General features: G+C 34.4%; 1 protein-coding gene across 4 annotated transcripts in view; it reads right to left on the reverse strand.

Moving 5' to 3' along the window:
• Nucleotides 1-596: 596 nt before the first annotated feature.
• Nucleotides 597-20,666, reverse strand: part of LOC145668144 (beta-1,3-galactosyltransferase 1-like) — a 236,704-nt gene continuing 216,634 nt past the window's right edge. For all 4 annotated transcript variants that reach the window (XM_081735719.1, XM_081735722.1, XM_081735720.1 and 1 more), the window contains exon 3: nucleotides 597-16,766. In XM_081735719.1, the coding sequence (XP_081591845.1) occupies nucleotides 15,814-16,766 (953 nt within the window). In that variant the 3' untranslated portion in view covers nucleotides 597-15,813. The remainder of the gene's footprint in view (nucleotides 16,767-20,666) is intronic.

Below are 20,666 nucleotides of genomic sequence, written 5' to 3' on the forward strand. Positions count from 1 at the left end.
CGCAGGGCGCAAGATCCGGACTATAAGCACGATGAGGCAGAACGTCAACAATACTTTCCCAGCAGATGGGACAACTTTGAACTACTGGCAGAGGAGAGGACGTGTGGCGGTACTCCATCGACTGACGATTCGTTTCAGTAATAGTGTATCCACGACTTGTCGCCGGCGATGAATGTTCCTGGGCGCACAACCTTTCACAGTCAGAAATTCAATGACAGCCCACTGTTTCAACCGGACGTCACCACTGATAAAATGGATTGCTCCATTATTCTGGAACGAGAAGAGATAGGAAGATGAAACAACTGACATTCTATAGGTTAAACATCAGTGCATTAGTGGTAAACAGTTCAGAATGTTTGCAATACTATTGACCAAGTAGTGGACTTGGAGGCATTACCTTCTGAATCACCCTCGTATAATTCGATAAAATCATCTTACGGACACCTACTTATTAAACATTAATTTGAAGCAGTACAAAAATTTCGCTAAGGAATTGTTAAGATCATTCTTTAAAAAACGTTTAAAATAATTCTGACGAAACCAAAGTAAGATACTACTTACAAAGGAACAGGATAAATAAGCAATAATAAAAGAACTGCCATGAAAAGGATCTATTTCACACATATGCTTACATTGTTAAACATTCTCACAATTTCATTACAACCAATCTTCTACAAGAAAACATGAATAATACACAGGCCAAACGAACTTCGTTTATTATTTTTTTTTTCATTGTCATAAATTTAAAGAAAATAGATCATAAAAGATTTCTTTTTCTCATAACCAGCATAATCATGTCAACACAAAATTCATTTACACTTCAAAAAGAACAAGACACAAGAAAGGGATAAAATGTCTTTTTCTCTTTTATTAAAATTAAATAGAATGCAACCCACAAGGAAAATATAAAGTTTACTATATGAACACTTGAATAATAAGACTAACAAGTAAAATATATATATATACCAGAAATACAGAAATTCTAAAACAACAATGTTTATCTTGAATAAACAAATATTGTAATCTTCGCTTTACGACCCTCTCGTATTGTTCTTGTATATCTTTATCGTTGAAATATTAGGTACTCCAAGTTGCTGGGCAGAATGTTTTATTTATTTAAAACTACGTATTTTGTTTTGTTTACACACGAAAGACAATTAAAGAGATTTGTATTTGATGGACAGTTTGTACAACATAGCATTTTACTTCGTAGAAAAAGAATCAACAACAGAGATACACCATGGAAGATTCAATTCCAATAGCACCTAACATAAAGCTCCAGTATGAAATAGGATTAAATATATATACACAGTATATTTATTTACACAATACATATCATCATTTGATCATTGTTCTACTGTCATTTTTGTTGCCCATAACAACGGCAAGATTCTCTCACTTAATTACATTTAATAGACTCCAATCTCCATTCACTCTAAAGAAAATAAAAACTTGTAACTTTCTTTTTTCGAACAATTAATAACCGTGATACAAAAAGTCATTCACTATTCATCTTTATAGCTGGAAAAACACGGTATTCAGTTAGATGAGGTAGGATATTCATGTACCTGATTAGTTAGAAATATGGCTAGGCATTTCATAGTATGATGTGCTAAGCGACAGTGCTTATCAATTTTGTTTTATTATTTCAATTGCTCTTCGTTTACATCTTCAGTGAACTCAGCATATTCTGTCGGCCACGTTGTACCACAAAATTTGGCACAGAAATAATAAACTCTCTAAAGAGCAAACTATGCCAATGTCTTTCGGTTTTCAAGCGTATAGCCTGTCTTTAAATATCTTTAAATTCAGTATTGATATAGTCTGTTAAGATCTGAGGCTTTTGTGGACAATTCTGTTAAAAATGTCTCCTTCCAATCCACTTTTGTGGCCAATTATGATCCAGCTAAGTCACTGAAAATGATAAAAAAATATTCACATTTCAGTTTCTAATACCACTCTACTGTCCGCAGGAAATCAAGTACTGTCAGCACACCGTACAATTAATGTGTAGTCATACCTCTGACTTATCTTGTAAAACAGGAATACAAACGGTTTATTCAGAAGAGTTAGTTCTCAGTTATGAAATGTTAAGATTCAACCCCAGCAGTTTCATATATTTGCATAGGAAACGAAATTCGTCGTACAACTAGCAACAGATCTACAACATGTTTATTCATATGATCAGATCATACAACACACTGAAACTTGAATACATCCTCCACAGAAGTATTTATAAATAAAATATTTCTTCTGACTAGTTTGTGTCAAAGTACGAAAGTTACTAATTAATTTGGTTGATATGTAAATAAATACATAAAAATACACATAATAAATAAAATTCAAGCATGTCTTCTAAACTTAATCTATTTGAAATACGTACATTCAAAACGAACTGATTTTATTACGATTAAGAACGAAATACTATTTTTTTTTATTTTGCAAAATTTTGAAACCGCGTAATTAGCTATATTTTTATTTTTTCCTTCATCAATATTATTGTTTTGAGATCAAATCAATGACAAGCAAAACGGTATATGCACTTACTCAGTAAACAATATGGAATGATTACTGAATTTCTGTTTATTAGTAGGTATTAGAAGCTTTCAATGTTTAAGGTGGGCAATATTCAGGATTCGTAATACTTCAAACCATGATATTTGATAATAATTTTATATCATAAAAACGGAAAGAAATTACAGAATACTGATATTTTCACAACTGTTTACAGAAATGTTACCAAAAAAAAAAACTTGAGTTTGATAAATGTAAGAGACAAATAGGCAATCAAATGTAAATAATTTATTTATTTGTATGTAGAACAATAAGATGCAGAAATATTGGCAACTGAAAAGAATCAGAAACATAAGACAACATTGAACATAATTTTACAACTATAATAAAATCTATATAGCCATTATGTCTACCATGGACGGAACGAATTACTCTCACGGGAGATACATCCGGTGTATATGGGGTCCTAGTTGGAAAACCTTACAGCAGATCAAGAAGAGAGTAAGAGAATATAAAGCAAGATTTTCGGTAAATGGTTAACAATAATCCTGTCTAAGTTGGCTTGTCACAGAAAGCTTTCATCTGCGGCAATGAACCTTCAAGTTCTTCATTTCAAGCCATAATTTCACTTAATATACAAATATATCTTACACAGTATTGCATTCCTTCCGAAGTTAAGAAATCGTAGTCTTAAATTAACACATTCGTTCTGTAGATGAAATAATTTAAACTTGCCTTTATGCCCCATTATACACGACACAAATAGAGAGCTTTCATTTTGTGAAGCATATCCGCATAATTCTTATTTTGTCCAGTGACAATTATGGTCTATCATAGTTAATAACAAAGGTAGGTGGGCAATAAATGAGATTAAAAACATAATTCATACTTTATTTTGAGAAATACTACCTCCAAAGAAATATCATTCCTTATCACAAGTAGATGAGTATTTTCTTAGTGATTTCGATATACCTTTCATTATTTGCAAACAATACTAACTGAGTAAAACAATATAAATATAATCGAAACTAGATGTTGAATGGTTAGTGTGAGATTTCTTTTTAAAATACTTCTCTGGCACTACTAGCACGGCGAAAGAATTCACTGGCATAAAATTATTTTTAAAAAAATGATACTATGTTACATGTAACAGCAAAAATCAATAGAATATTAACAGTTTTTACTTGGTAACATGTTTGATTAACAAGAGAACTAGGAAAACAACCCTCCCCCCCCCCCAAAAAAAAATGGATCAAAAGATGGCGCTCTTGGCCAATAATTAGTTTTTTGGATTAGGGGCTACAAAAATTTTAGACGGCTTCTAAATTGAGTTTTCGTATTTTCTACGGAATAAGCACATCATATTTAGTTAACTGATATTTTGGGTTTGGCTACACTATTTTTGATTGAAATATATTGGATCTTCTGATTAAAAAAAAAAAAAAAAAAAAAAAAAACTGGGAATTACAGACAATGAACAACAACAAACCTATTCAATTCTATGCACGGCATTAACAGGAGAGTATTTTAACGCGTTTAATATTACTTTCTATTAAGTTAGCTGAATGAAAAAGAGTTATGAAAAGATTTTGAAGAAAACAGCAGAAGAGAGAAGGAAAACTAATTTCTTCCGCATTTCAAAATATCTTTAAATTTAGAACATCAAGTGTGGTATATTTGCCTGGCAAATCAATATTGACATTCCTGATTAAAATGTACAGTAAAAACAGGTATCTGAATCAAAAATCTTATCAAAAGATACAGTGCAATATGTTTGGAAAGCCTGTATTTCTTCCCAATGAAAAAGAAAAATATATGCCGTATGGATTGGCATTTCCCCGTTAAATAAGCCACTGCCTGTCTGTCTCGAACAAAACCAAACTGCAAGTACATAAACTTAAAAGTGACGTAATTTGCTACATTTATTTCTGTAAAACAAAAATATTTGGCGTAAAAATTATTAAAACATCAAAGTCTTTAATGAAGTTTCTCAAACCAAAATTCCCAAAATATCTCAAATTATATTGAAACATTTCTTACATCAAAATACACCTATATTCGCATTAACAATTTGTAATACTCAGATCAGAAATATTGCACATGAATGTGTGAATACTTAAAATGTAATTGACGCTTCTTAAAATTTGTTTAGTAAGATATACCATTAATTTCATGAAAAGTAAATTATGTTACTACACTGTTGCTCTCACAAAATATATATCTATGTATATAACGAGGTTTCCTTTATATTCCATCACCATCACTCACACACAACAATGTAAACATGCCTTTTTTTTTAAAACACTAAGCATATCTTCACAGAAGATAATACAAGGGATAAGAAAATCATAGTACATTCTTCAGTCTCTATTACATGATATTCAAAACTTTCAGATTTCATTTTCTTCATGGGAGAGGGACAGGCGGAAGCAAACTCCCGCAATGACTTAACATTTAAAAAAGAAATATATTACAGTAAATGATTTCATACCATTTAATAATAACCAAATCGACTCTATTTTTTTTTCTTTTGTTTTTGGTTTGGAAGTATTTTCTTCATTACTTAACCTACATAACTACTTTTACCAACATACGAGTACTAATATATAAATATCAAATGTTGATTTGAATATCAACCACAGCTTTCAAAAGAGTACATACATTAAGGAAGACAAGGTACTTCTTTTTCTTAATTAAGCATAACTTTAAAATGTGCAAGAAATTTGGAATTTACTTCCAATATAATTACACAAAATACATGATTTCACGGAAATGGAACATATCAAATTTAGATCAACAACCGAAAATCGCTTTCAATTAAGTTATCCTAAATTATTTTAGAACAAACTAAAATTAATTTTATTTCAATACAAGCAATGGAGTCTCTGACTCCTATTTTAGCACTTCGGACTGTATTGCTTATTACCATATATAGTCTTTACTGTACGCTGAGTTCTTTTCTCAAAGGTTCTTTTCAAAAATTTATAAATATTCACTTATTTACTGGTATTTATTGTATCGAAGTAGAATGTGATCATAGAACTTATGGGCTATTCAAATTTTGTTTCACGAATGAATACAACTTCACAATCTGAAGAAAATCTTTAGGAAGGGATTCTAATCAGAGGAAAACATGCAGTAAGTTGAGTTGATTTTAGTTTAGCGTCCCTTTCAGCAGCGAGGCTATATCAGACGTGGACCTACTGATTAACGTGGAATCCGAACCACATGAGCTCCCGCCGGGAATCGAACCCGGGTCTCCCACGCCAAAGGCGCGTACGCTAACCACTTAGCCACAGAAGCATGCAGTAAGATACAGGGAACCTAAAAAACTAACGAAACTACTTAAAAATAATAACAAAATTAGCAAAATGCCGTGGATTTTTTTAAGTTGGGCCGGAGTGAAATAGTCTTACCCCCTCCCTTTAAAATTCCTGTTAACATTATAAGGCTATAGAATACCCAAAGCACTTTTAAAATGATTTAAGTGAAAATTCATTGTAGTTAATACAACAAAATAACTTTCTCTTTCATTGTAGTTCTTTGGAGAATATACATGACACATACCAATCACCGGCATGTGCTCTTGCCAATTCATACATATATATATACTGTATAAGCACTAACCCTCGCACTGCCAAATGGAAGGTACTTTGTGCCCACCACAGTATGTGTTTTTGTAATTACTCTTGTAATCGTTTCTTTAAAATTGTAGAAGTTACTGCTCAGCATGTTTAGCTAAAGTACGGCTAGTCTTACCCCGTGTTCTGTTCACATCAGTCACTGTCGACATTTGTGAGAGTTTGATTTGTTTCTTTTGCGAGATATATTTAATCTTAACAGATGGGTATAAAATGATCCCTCCCCCGTGGTAGTCTGCATTACAATAAATAAATAAATAAACTAGGTAGTACAAGGGTTAAAGTTTTATGAGTTCATACTTGCATCATGAAATCTTCCTTCAATCTCTCTTAAATTTTTAATTGTAACATCTGGACTACTATGTGCTTACTCCTAGTTTATCATTTGTTGAAAAATTTAAAAGCATTATTAAAGTGTTTGAATTCTTTTTTCTACAGCCCGTTTCCTTCTTTTCATTTTTTCCACTTCGTGAATCGGTTTCAACATTAGACTATTCATTTTCAGGGAATAAAGCCTAATACATTCATTGAAGCATAGGACTTCTACATAAAATTACATTATATCCAATTTAAATTAAATCTTTACGTTTTACGTCCCATGGTTATGCCAGCGAGATTATAGGAGACGGTGATGATGAGAAATGAATGAAATGGTGGAATAAAGAAAAGTAGGAGGAAACGGGAGAACCCCGAGAAAATCCACGCACGTGGCATTTGTCCAGCACAAAGCTCACTTGGCGCAAACTAGGATCGAACCAGGGACCCATACACCAGAAGTGAACGCTCTACCACTGAGCCATCGTGGCTCAACAATTTATATACAATCAATCATTTGTATATACATTTACTACACATCTGACATTAACTTTTACTAAGCACAACACAGTTTTCAGGATTTTAATTAAGAAATATCTGTGATATTCTGCAGTAATGTCCTTTTTATAAAATCTTCAAATCGCATTAATGTTAAGTTATTATTATAACATGGTGTATCATTTTTTTCTAACCACCTCACTTGCACCGTACTGTTTCGCAATTTTATTTTTATTATTCACACTTTTTTTTTAAATTAATAAATACTAAAGGGATTTTAGCACCGACATAATCTTCTCGCAAAAGCGCCTTAGTGAGTGGTATAGAAAATTGACCTATTAGCCTTCTCCTCCCACTACGTAGTCATGAAACAGATATTTTCTCCGAAATCCGGCGTTGCCAAGAAATTCGAACTGCCTGATAGTTCTCGGCCAGGATAGGGGGTGAGTAAAAGCTGATCTTCTCTGTTACTTGAGAGAGGAATGCAATGTCTTACACGTTTTGGCGAAGAAAAAAGTAGCCTGGAAACTCGAATGGTATGTGTTTTGTTATTTGACACTTTCAGCAGAAAATCTTTCTTCTTCCGTAGAGAAGGAATGATCTATATGCAAGCAGTTGGTCAGTGTGTTCATCTTCGGAGCATCTACTTTTCGTTGGTGAGGGGCAAAAAAGAGAACAGCAAAGTGGCCTCCCAAACCCACATGTGTAAGTCATTAATCACTTTGAAAAGGGACGAAAAATATGGCAATGTTTTTGGCCATCCGAACACAAAGTTATACTTTTCTTAATAGAACTTAAACCATTTTATGGAATTAAAACAATTGGCATGAAACGTGAAAAAAAAATCAGTAAAAAGCGGGTATTGCCAAATAATGAAGATATGAGGCTTTACATTTGAGAAGTTATGGGCGCCGTACAGAGAAACGAATAAATATACAACTACAATATTACAGAAGAAACAAACGTACCGTAGGGTGTAAACTACAGCATGCACAACATCCAATGACTAACGGACTCTATACAGGATTCTCCCGAAAAGAGCACATGTTAGAGTAGGCGTAGAAAGAAGTCCTATGTGACATAATGCGGAAATGTGAACAACAAGTCTTCCTCCAGCGCAGCAATTCGAATGGCATTTGTGTAGAATCGATATTCCCTACTGTTCCCGAGAGCTATAAAACGAACTGTCTTGAGGCTGCCACACAGAATAAAATTCTGCATGCCTTCCAAACCACAGAAATGCCAGTGTAGCGCCTGAAAAGAGTACAGAAGAGCTTTGGCACAAAAGGTAATAAATCTGTGACAAAAATGTGTCAGAATCGATTCACAAAGATTAGTAACGTGTGATGAGTGTCGGTCGAGAATATAGGAAACGCTAGCATGTGAAAAACGATGAAGATAAAACACACTGCATTCAGGTTACCAGTAATATACAGGCGCAAAACATTTTAACATAATACACCAATACATACAACAGAAAAGCCATAGATAATATGACAAAATACGTACATTTTTCGCCCTAACCACACAGTCGATATGACATATCAAGCCCATTAGTCACTTGGTGCTGTGATTTACTCTCTACTGTACATTTGTTCCTTCTGCAGTCTTGTTGTTGTACATTTATTAGTTTCATTGTATGGACCCAATAATTTCTCAACTTTAGAGTCTCATATTTCCCTTATCTGGCAACATTGATAACTCACCTTTTGCTTATTTTCTTTCACATTTTATGCCAATTGTTTTAATGCCATAAATAGTATACGTTCTATTTGAAAAACTGTAAGTTTGTGCTGGATGGCAACACTGCTTGTGACAGTACTGCCGTGTTCTTGGTCACGTGTCCCCATCTCGTAGATAATAGGTTACCTACATACATTTGTCATTTTCTGCCTTTTTCCGGCAGTTTTGGGGTGTAACTCGGCACAGCCTCACCCGGTCATTACTTGGTACAATCCGCGGCAAAAAACCTGCAACATGAGGATGTAAGTTTATTGTGAAACTACGCCTAACAGCACAGGGAATGAACATAATGTCTAAGTGGAACGAATCACGCCAGGATAAACCTCGACCTCCTCCCGTGCACACTTATTTTGGAGCAAAAGACTTCGGCATTTCACAATAAACTTATATCCTGATGTTGCAGGTTTTTTGCCGCGGATTGTACAAAGAAGGCATTTCCGCACCGAGTGACTATCACTACGATGATTAGCGATCCACAATTAGTCAGGATGCCAATTTTCATAAATACCTAGCTGTCACGATTCGCATATGTCCCTTGTTAGAAAAAATATAACATTATAATTTTGCAATATTAACATTTTAAAACATAAAATGCTATAATCTAAACTTGCCAGTATTTTCAAAGGGCTCCTCACTGTTAACAGTGCATTACGTAACTATGACGTAATAATTTATAACTTCACTGCTTAAAATTAAAAATCCTTAAAGGCACTATTTTAAACTATATACTCCGTAAGTAAAAAAACTGCTACGCTGTTAAGATGCTAATATTATCTTTCATTTTTTGCAGCGTTTTGAAAAATGTGGAAATACTTTATAAAATTAAACGAGTGATCTTATCGATATACAATACATATTTCCGAAGCCATTATCCACACATAGATATTTCATTTAGAATATCAAAATAATTATGCTTTTCTTAGTGTCATACTGCCGTAGCCGGGCTGGTCCATTGGTTTCCCTAGGATCAGACAAGTACTTTAATGGTGATAATTGGAAAAATAACAGATGGCGCTGTCAGTGCGCCGTTTACCCGATGTCGTGAAGACAAGAAGAGAAGCTACTTAAATAACGGAAGTTGCGGATTCCTCGTCACGGAACTCAACAACAATGGCAATGGGACTTGGGATGTGATGACCACAGATCCCCCATTTTGAAATAGCTTGCTTGTCGGCTTAAGTATTCCAGATGTTACGCGTTTGATATATTCGTATAAACAGCAAAATTACAAACTAATTTCGTTGTTTACAACTGACATCAGACATAAATGGCAGTGTTCTCAGAGATACTGTTTTTACGTGAAATGTCTTGCATGTGCATAGGTTTCTCACGAAAACATGGAACTTAATCAAATTTGTGTCATAACTGTATTTTGCACATATATAAAGTCGTTCTGCGTTGAATATGTAAAACTATTTAACATAGGACCAAATACAAAACCATCCAGATGATCACTAATTTAATTGTTCTTATGGAAAAAGAACATTAAAGAATATTTTTTTAAAAAAAAGTATTACATTAATACGGTTATATTGAAGGGCTTTTCTTCTCTACAGAATGTCAACACTACCTACGTACGCATAAATAGTTCTTCTAGTATCGTACCGAATTTCTTTACGTGGTAATTTTTCTGATGTTTCTATTTTCTTCCTCTTCAAATTACAACAACCACTTCAACAATACTACGCAATAACGAAACAGATCGAGAAAAGAACTATGAATACCGACTTTTACCACTAATATTCCGGCAACCCAGTAAAGCATTGCAAAAAGATCCCGTATGTCTCCCCTCCCAGCACTCTCTTCAACTGAGGAGCTCCTTCGTGGCTAAACGGTTAGCGTACGCGTCTTTGACGTGGAAGTACCGGGTTCGGTTCCCGGCGGGAGCTCATGTGGTTCAGATTCCACATTAACAAGTAGGTCCCGTCTCACGCTGACAAGGGAGGGTACCACAAGTTGTCGCTAAAATCTGATTGCCACATAGCACATCTAATAGAGCATCATGCGAAATGAATATGAGCAAAATTTAAGGTGCTATGGACCAGAAAGGTAGGAGCTAGGGGGCTTCAAAATTTGAATATCCAAAAAATTATATCATGGAATTATGTATGTTTAAAGTAAATATCTTGAAAACTGTTAAAGCAATCAAAACAGAAGTTTCACAATATAATGAGAACAAAATGCCCTATCGAAAACCATAAACAGTGTTGCCATAGGTGAAGCAATGTTGCCAACTCAGCATAAAAATATTGTTTGAAATAGCACCATATACAAGTGTGCACAGATTTAAAATGCACTATTATCACTAAACATAACAGTGAAGTGTAGTGGTACAATGTTGCACACTGTTGGAGCTACGTGTGCTGAAAATGTACTATAGAGAAGTCTGATATCTGGCAACAGATGTTAATAAAGCAACCTGAGTCTCATACTATGAATTTGGTTCAAATGTATAGCACAGACAGTATAACATAGCAAAATGTCAGCACTGTCACAAAATACTGATGCATTTGAAAAATGAAATTGAGTGATGCAATTTTTACGTCCTGCGTCAGTTCTGAATCTATATACAAGTGTAAAGTGGGATGCGAATCATTATAAAAGAGAAAGATTACAATGAAATGTAAGGTGAAAAGTACAACAAAAACATGTTCGAGGTGGGAATGGAACCGGCGATGCCTAATATGTCGGCTGTCTAACCTTCTAGACCACACGGCTATCCTGGCCGACTAAAAACGAAATGAGGTAGTAATAAAATAATTCAGGCGCCTAATATCGAAATCCACCACATACATTTCGCTTAGTTTCGAGTAATCTCGCAAAACGCGCAATGAAGCTCCATCACACGCGTACAAAGTCAGTCACATATTTGAACTTTTTTTTTTTACGAAATATTAATCTTTTAAACAAAATTATCTTTCCATGGAATTCCTTTAGATCAAATATATAACAAGCGATATATAACTCAATTTCGGTTTTAAAAAAATGCATTTGGCGTCTTTTGATACTAGTCGCCTCAATTATATTTCCAGTGTGATATGGTAATATTACAATGTACAAACATAATCATATCGTATGTAGGAGAGGAAGTAAAAGAATATGTCACTTAACACGAAAGACAGAAACCAAGAAAGTACTCTTCCAAATATTGATTAGATAATCAAGAACCAGTTTACAGAATTAGAAAACGTGTTTCATTTTGTTTTCGCGAGTTGTCTGCTTATTCGTCGGGGCTACAGAAGTATAATGCAAAATCCTCACTTGTTTCTAGTGCTTTCCTTTATTACCCTTTGTTGCCACTAATCAGACTCTCTATTGTACATTTTCAGCACCTGTAGTTCTAATAGTGTGCAACACCGTACCACTACACTTCACTGTTATGTTTAGTGATAATAGTGCATTTTAAATCTGTGACACTTGTTTATGGTGCTATTTTAAACAAAATATTTTTATGCTGAGTTGGCAACACTACTTCACCTATGGCAACACTGTTTGTGGTTTCCGATAGGGCATTTTTGTTCTCATTATATTGTGCAACTTTTTGTTTTGATTGCTTTAACGGTTTTTAAGATATTTACTTTAAACGTACATAATTCCATGATATATATATTTTTTGGATATTCAAATTTTGAAGCCCCCTAGCTTCTATCCTTCTGGTCCATAGCACTTTTAAATTTTCATCATGTTCATTTCTCATGATGCTCTATCAGATGTGCTATGTGGCAATCATATTTTAGCGACAACTTGTAGGACCCTTCCGTGTGAGAGGGACGTTAAACTCAAAATCAACAACTCTCTTCAGCTAATAATTCCACGTAAACACACGGATACGATTCTACAGAACGATTTAATAGTCAATTAGTTCCCTACCATATTGGTTTGAGAAGTAGCATGTTGAAGATGCATTGCACCGTTAAACCATGTGCCGTCTGGCCGGTCATACCCCCTTCCAAGGTAGGTTCTGGGAAGTAAATTCCGCACTTGAAATTTCCTGAATTTTCCAGGACTTATGAGAAGGTGAATTTCCTTTCCAGGATTTTCAGGTTGGTGGAAAACCTGTTAATTTACCTGGTACACTGAAGAAAGGGACTCACTTGTATGTCAAAAATACTTTTCATTTGTAATTTGTAGTTCTTATAAACATTGTCTTTAAAAAACAAACAAATAAATAAATAAATACAATAGTTTGTATATGCAAAGCTTTCTTTCTACACACAACGTCGATAAAATTGCATATGGTAACAAACAATACAATCCTACAGCCCCAGAGATAGTATCCACTGTTGAGGAAGCTTAAAATTAAGGTAACTACATACATGCAGCGCAGTAAAACACTGCCTACCACAGGAACATCACCTAACGTCTTAGGAAATACTACTAAAAATAAATAAGATTTTGATTTCATTTTTAAGTACAACAATGAATATCACTTTAAGACTATATTAATGTGATGTGGAAGAATTTATTTACTTATTTATGATTATTATTTATTTTTTAAGTAACCCAAGTTTGTCAACCTGCCATACTGTCATTTGTTGGTAATTATATAGATTAATAAAATAGTTGTTCCTGTTAAACTTGCCTTAACGTTATATCTAGGTTTTTAATAAAAAATATTTATTAAATCCTTTCCTTCCTTGGAACCTAAGTAATAAAGACACAATAACGTCGGTGGGGATGACGACATTGCATTACTGTTTTTACAAAATGTAAATGAACTTTATATTCGCCATGCCTTGGGACTCTCAGCTGTTTTGCATCTACATTGTTAATTGGTTCTTATATTAAACGGAAGTACAGATCATGGACTCAATTTACATGTAATGAGAACTTGATAAGAATTTCTATTTTTGGTATAAGAGATAAAAAGTGACATTATGCAATATATGAGCAATATCGAAGTTTTTTAAAAAAAAAAGTAATAAATACAAAAAATTAAATTCTATCACTATTTACAAAGGATAAATACTTACAAATGCTCGACTAGGTTTGATGAAATTTTGTGTATGATAAATTGCAAACAATAATTTTAAAGTCAGTTAAACAATTTCTTAATACGGAATAAAACTTAATTATATTTCAGTATTATTAAAAAAAAAATTGCATTGCAAGATTTATTAAACTCAACGAAAAAGCCTCTTTAATAAGACAATAATGAATGTATTGAAGTCTATAAGCAATTTTGACGCAAGTATTCTAGCAATACTCTATGTCATGCATAAATGCTGTAATTAAGAACTCGTTTTCCTTACACCGTCTAATAAACCGAGAAGGCACCTAACTTTGCTCCTTTCAATACGTATATTTGGATGTCAGACAAAAGTAATCTATTATTTAATATCTAATAAAGAAAAAAAGAGAAACAATCCTTACAATTTTGATTCATTACCAACTTGACAAAACTAATTTCCAAAATGACCCAACATACTATTAAATCATTTCGTTTCATCATGAGTGACACAATTCTTTTCAACGAATATTTTTGCACGACTTCTATTTCAAACTTGGAAGTTCACCCTGATAGGCATTTCGGATGTATGGGTCTGTTTCTAGCATACATTTGAATATCGAAAACGGAAGGCAGCAATTGTAGGTATCATTCCAACACGTATCTGGTGTACTTCCATTGAAACTTGAAGCTAATTCATTGATTACAAGCGAAGTATGTTATGTTGATCAGTAAAAATTATAAAGCCACTTCGAAGTCTAGTCTTACTTTCCAGAAACAAGCTCCACATGGTTTTACATCTTCTTTTGACTGACATTACTAATTGTCATTATTCTTATACAAATGCTATTACATAGTTTTATTCTCTGGGTTCGATTCACGGTGGAAGAACTGCGTTACGTTGTAGGTCCAAGTCTTACACATCTTCGTTTCTGAAAAGAATCCAAGTTTGTCAAAATTCCAAATAAACAAACCAATCACTTCGTTCTCCACTCGTAATAGGCTCATTAACGCATATAATGAAATGAAGCAACTTCCGTACTCAATCACGGGATAGACCGCCTAATCTTTGGTTCTCTTCATTCGTACACACGCCTCATTCCCCTTAGCTTAAATGGCATAATCGTGGAACGTTAAACTGAAAGATCGTACACATGCCTCTACAGACATCAAGAATTATTTGCGAATATGTTAAAGAAATGTTTAAATGCTAAGGAAATTAACCTCACCACAACCTCTTTCTTGCAAGAACTGGTACAAAGTGGTAGTGACTGCTAAGATCGCTAATACATTTCGAGATTCGCACAATCTACAATTTTTCCTAGATAATTCCATATTAAGAACAAAATAGGCGATGAGACGTTAATATATTAAAAATTCAATATACAATACTAGGTTGCTACAATAATTTTGGACATAAATTTCTCATGCACTATTTTCGAGATACATAATATCTCCGATATTTCTCACCTAACAAAATATATGCTTTGCGATCTTTAAAATTCGCCGCATAATGATTAATGGCGAATTCAAAAAACTTTTTTTAATTCTGAAGTGAACGATTTATGTGGTATGCAAGAGGATTAATCATCCAAAAATGCAAACTTTAATTGGTTTCACATGAAGAAATACAAATTATGTCTCTCTTCATTCCCTCAAAGCTGTTCAGTTTCGCAGATATGAGATTACTTTAACGCACAACCACAACCTCTGGAATAATGTCTCCAGAAAATTTATCTTGGCACTGGAATACATTGACGCTATGAATAAACCTCTTTAAAAAATAATAAAAACTTAAAATTGTTATATAAAAGCTCACTCTTTCTGGAATAAATCACAATGCTCATTTAAAATACTTCCTTGGGTTTCTTTAAAATATTATACCTATCTGTTACGGGATGTAAACGGACGATACGCCTATTCGTACATGTCTACATGTTCCACCATATAAGACACGCTTCTACTACTATTAAAATTCCTATCTTGTCACAGCCTTAGCTGATAAGACTACCCGCTCCTCTTCAAAGAAGTGGAGGGAGAAAAGGCAACTTGAACAGGTACAATACCTACGCTTTTCTAATTATTAACTGTTTGCTTCATCTGAAAAATTCGTTTTGAAATTCCAGGCAGGCTGACAACCTGGGAAAGCCCCAATCAAACGCATGAACTACGCACAGCACTAGTTTTAGACGACTTTTCTTTCCGGACATGCACTGGGCACTGCACTTTGGATGAATGCATAAGGCGCCATATTTGATGCATATCAGAAGATTTCAATCTATGACTAGTTATCACATTACGGTACGTACAGGCATCCAACTTACGTCGCTGGTACGTAAATCCTGAATGATCACGTGGTCTTATTCCAGCCCGTTTTGCACACATGCCTGTCAAGTACACGTCTTCAAGGTGAAAGAACGGAGTACCTAAAGCAGCTTTGTATAGTCTTTTCGCCACGTCTGATGACATCACATAACCAGTTCCTGATAAATAATTGGGATAAACATGTTCCGGAAACATGTACTTCGGAGCATACCATTTGTTCTGAGCATTTGATATTGGCTGAGCACCACAAATAAGCGAACCCACCAAGAGACCCTTGTGTTGTCCTTTGGTTTTCAGAAATTGAACTAGATTCACAATGTTCACGAACATATCATCGTCAGTCTTCATTATATAACGAGCATTTGGACAGTAGTTTCCTACCCACTTGAGCAACATTACTGACTTTAGTGTTAAATTATAGTAGGTATCAACAAATCCTTCTTGAATGACATCTCCATACATATGACTTTCTTCTTCTAATTGATCTTGCAATGTTCTATTTTCTGGATCACCTAACAAAAATACAACACGTACCATACCAGTTAAGTTGACTGACTGAGAATGAGGAGTGCCCCATGTTTCTCGGATGGCCGCTCTCGCTTCGAAATTGGGAACAGCAGAACAAACGACCACCAGCAGAAATAATGATCCATTAGCATCTGCCCCATCACGATGGGATGGACTACATATTTCGGGCTGGGGAATCAATGCTGTGAACTGATCTGGCATAATGTACATTCTCATGTCTCGACTCGTATTGACACTCCAACCACTTATAGGGGCTGCAGAGAAAAAGAAAAAGGTATGTTAAATTATGATCTTCACAACAGCTAAATGTTAACAAAATATAAAAATTGATTTACATTTTTATGTGTACATGTTTATATACATACATCTTTAGAGTAAAATGGTGCAACAAACCAAAATTGTCTTTCACAATTATCTTGTTCATTAATTTCGATTTAATTTGCTGGGCTAATTTTCATCTGCACCATGTTGTAGTTTTTAATTTCTTATGTAATTGTTTGTGTTTATGTAATATACTCATATTTATTGTTAATATTAGTTGTTGTAATTTTCTTGTGTATGTAAATGCCGTTGAAGCTGGTGAATCAAAATGATCGACTTCCAGATGTATTTCTGTGTTTTCTTGGCTCTATAAACTGCAAAATTGTAATGACTGAACTTAAAAAAGATGGAAAAGAAAGAAAGTTAAATTACACTAATTTTGGTAGAAAAACGATTAAAACTTAATTTGTGGCAGAAATAATTTAAATCACAAACTGTAAGGAAGCAAACTTTTATTGACATTTCTACAGAAGATTCTACGTATCCTTATTTATAACCTTGAAAACTTTGGATTTTGTACTATATATATATTTATTTATTTTATTTTTTAAATATTACTTTTCTGCTTCTATCTCAAGAAATCTGCTGCTGAAAGTCATCATTTGCTGTGAAATCGTATGGAGATCGGTTAAAACGATTTGAAGACAACGTAAGTGACAAAGAGCGTCCTAGTAAGTCGAAACAGTTTGAAGATGAAAAATTAGAGGCATTACTGGAAGAAGATTTATCTCAGACGCTTAAAAACACTAAATGCATTAGTCAGATCAGTTTCACCATCGGTCCGGGAAACCAGTTAATTTCCTTTTTCTCCGAAGACAATTAAGACAATTCACTTTTTTCCCCAAGAATAATTAAATTATATACCCGAAACTAACACAAATATTTTATCTTCACCTGTTCCTCCCCCCTCGTCCCCTGCACTTCTACCATCTCTCCTTTACATCTGCTTGCAACCTGTAGCACTATATCACGTGACCCTACATTGCAACATGGCTGAGACTTCTCAGCTTTTCTCTTCTTTAAATTCTTTCTCTCTCTCTCTCTCTCTCTCTTTCTCTCTCGGTCTTCCCCTCCTGATCTGATAAAGTATTTTAACGAAAGTATTTTCAATGTACTTTGTTTAGTACTGTCTATTCCCGATCTGCAATTCCTTCGTTTCAACCATATACATGAAGGTTTTTCCTATTTTCTTCCACAGATTTCTGTCAGCTGCGTTTCTACAAAATTCTTGCATTTGGTCGTGTTCTAAATCTCTTCTTACCTCTGGGAATGCAATTTAAAACATCTGCCGTTCAACTTTCATCTGCTCCTGAAGGTACGTGACCCGCCTATCTCTACTTCTGCTTCTTCGAGTTTTGTTGACGATCTTCTAACTTTATTTTATTAGAGAGCACAGGTTTTTCTTCTAGCTATTTCTAGCATGCACCGCTCCGTTCCTCTTTGTAAAGTTTTTAATCATTGGGATATTAGTGTACTCAAGGTCCCATGTTTCACATCCATACAGAACCTCAGGTAGAATTTACAAATTATATACTTTGCATTTTATGTTTGCTATACTTTACTTTTTATAATTTGTTATTCAAGATATAATTTAATCACAGGCGACACCCGAGCTTCATCCTATCTTATACAAAGAATAAGTATGGCTATGCAAAGAGGGAACGTAGCAGCGATGCTAGGAACGCAACTTTGGGAAAAGCTTTGGACAAAATCTTCCTTTTGTAATCACTCTTTTCTCACCAAACTCTCGCAATTGCTACTGGACGAAGAATCAACTATTTTCATATATTTAAAATATTTAAAATGTAATTGGCCCTAGGGCCGTTCCTTGTGGCATTCACTTCGAAAGTTTCCAATTTTTGGACAATATATTTTATGTTACCTAAATAGCTACATTCTTCAAGCTTATATAGCAGAATTTTGTGTTATATTGTATCAAATAATAAATGTTATTATGGTAAATAACAATTATATTATTGTTCTCATAGTCTGTTTCTACACATATATTGTTAAATTGTCTTGCATTGTTAAATTTGTCTGCATGCTTGTGTTGAGTTCCTTTTTCTAGTATAAACAATTCTGTAATCACAATTGTAAACTTAATGAACAATAAAAAGATACCACACGTTTAATCATCTGAATCACCACCATTAAATTTTGCGTCTAGCTATTTCCTTATTTATCTTTTTGTTCGATGTTCTTAGTTGCCCTAAGAACATGCATTTCAAGTTCTAATCTTCGTTTCGTGTATTTTTAGGCCTTTCTTCATCGTATGTTTGTTGCACATTACCTTGTTTTACTTTCACTTTTTCCTCGACCAACTCTTGCATTTTGGTTTGTGGTTTCTGATTTTGATTGAAGAGAACTGTATGAAATGGTACCCAAAATTTCCGATAATTTTAACATTCCACCCATGCCAGCAGCAGTACGAAGTCTCATCACTAGTTACCTCTTGGTGTTTATTTCAAGTGGCTGTCAATGTTGAGTGCATGCACTTCTACGTTTCTGCTGTATTCGTCATGTCGTGTTCTGCAGTGTCTGTGTATTTCGAAATAGTTGATGTGAAGGGGCAAAGAACTTGCATTAAGGTGAAGAAAACCAGTTGAAACTCATGAAATACTGAAGCAGGCTTTGGGTAAACGAACTTCTTAAGCCTCGCACGAACATTTAGGTGGCTTAAACGTTTCAAAGATGACTCGTGTCTACGTCATCATGCACAACTCTGGAAATGACCGCGAAAATGTTGAGGATAGAAGGCAAACAATCCATGATAGCTGAACTGACATTCGGGACATGTCAACGCGTTCGAGTGGATGAACTGAACATGAATCAAAGTACAGTGACGTCTGTCCCTTGTCTTTCGAAGGACGATCAACGACACCATTGTACCCCAACCATCCTACTCATCTGACTTGTGATTTTTACCTCTTCCCTAAAACTGAATTCCAATTGAAAGTGTAGTGTTTTAATCACATCAGTTCTTGAACACGCTACACGCACTGGACTTCCTACAATGCTCCTAACAACTAGAAAAATCGCTGAAATCGTTGCATACAAACCCAAAGTAACAGCTGGAATTAGAATTTAAAATAAGTTTCTGATTTTTACGGGGAAATTCTCGGGAATTTTTGGCTGGTACCACTTATCATTAGCAAATCTATTGTTATTAAGATTTTCACCATTAATTTATATCTTAGATCCTAACCAGTTTAAATTCTTCTTCCAACATATCGCACAGAATAGTTTTGAGCAAATTCTTCTTCCAACATATCGCACAGAATAGTTTTAAGCCAATTCTTCTTCCAACATATCGCAGAGAATAGTTTTGAGAAATCTCCATTTTTCACTTTCTTCACATGGTCTCATAACGAACGCAACATCCAAGTATGTATTTTTGTAGCAACTAATACGTGCAACTTCAATACCTTATGTTTAGGTTGATCAAATACTGTTTCCAATGAAACCGAATCGAAGATCTTTTCTGATTCTACGAATTCTAACAGAGGAAATTTGTACTCAGCAACATCTAACTTAATTGAAAACCTCTCCTGAAAGAGTGAGACCTTTGATCGGTGGGGGTAATCGGTCGAAACTGTGTAAAAGCTTTTCCAGGTCAGCCATCCTTCCTGAGTGAAGTTTTCCTAGGTTTTCTTCATTCACACCTGGCAAATGCTGGGACGGTACCTAACATAATGGTTCCATGCCACTTCCTTCCTTTCCAATTCCTTTCGTCATCCCCAATTCCCTGAGTAGTGTGACAGCCGAGGGATGTTATCTCTCATATGTGACGGGCTAACATGGCCATAGCTGCCGAAAGCCCAGAAATTTAATCC

The sequence above is a fragment of the Thermobia domestica genome, chromosome 13 (assembly GCF_964235325.1).
Source record: "Thermobia domestica chromosome 13, izTheDome1.hap1.1, whole genome shotgun sequence".
In the NCBI taxonomy this organism is placed as follows: Eukaryota; Metazoa; Arthropoda; class Insecta; order Zygentoma; family Lepismatidae; genus Thermobia; species Thermobia domestica.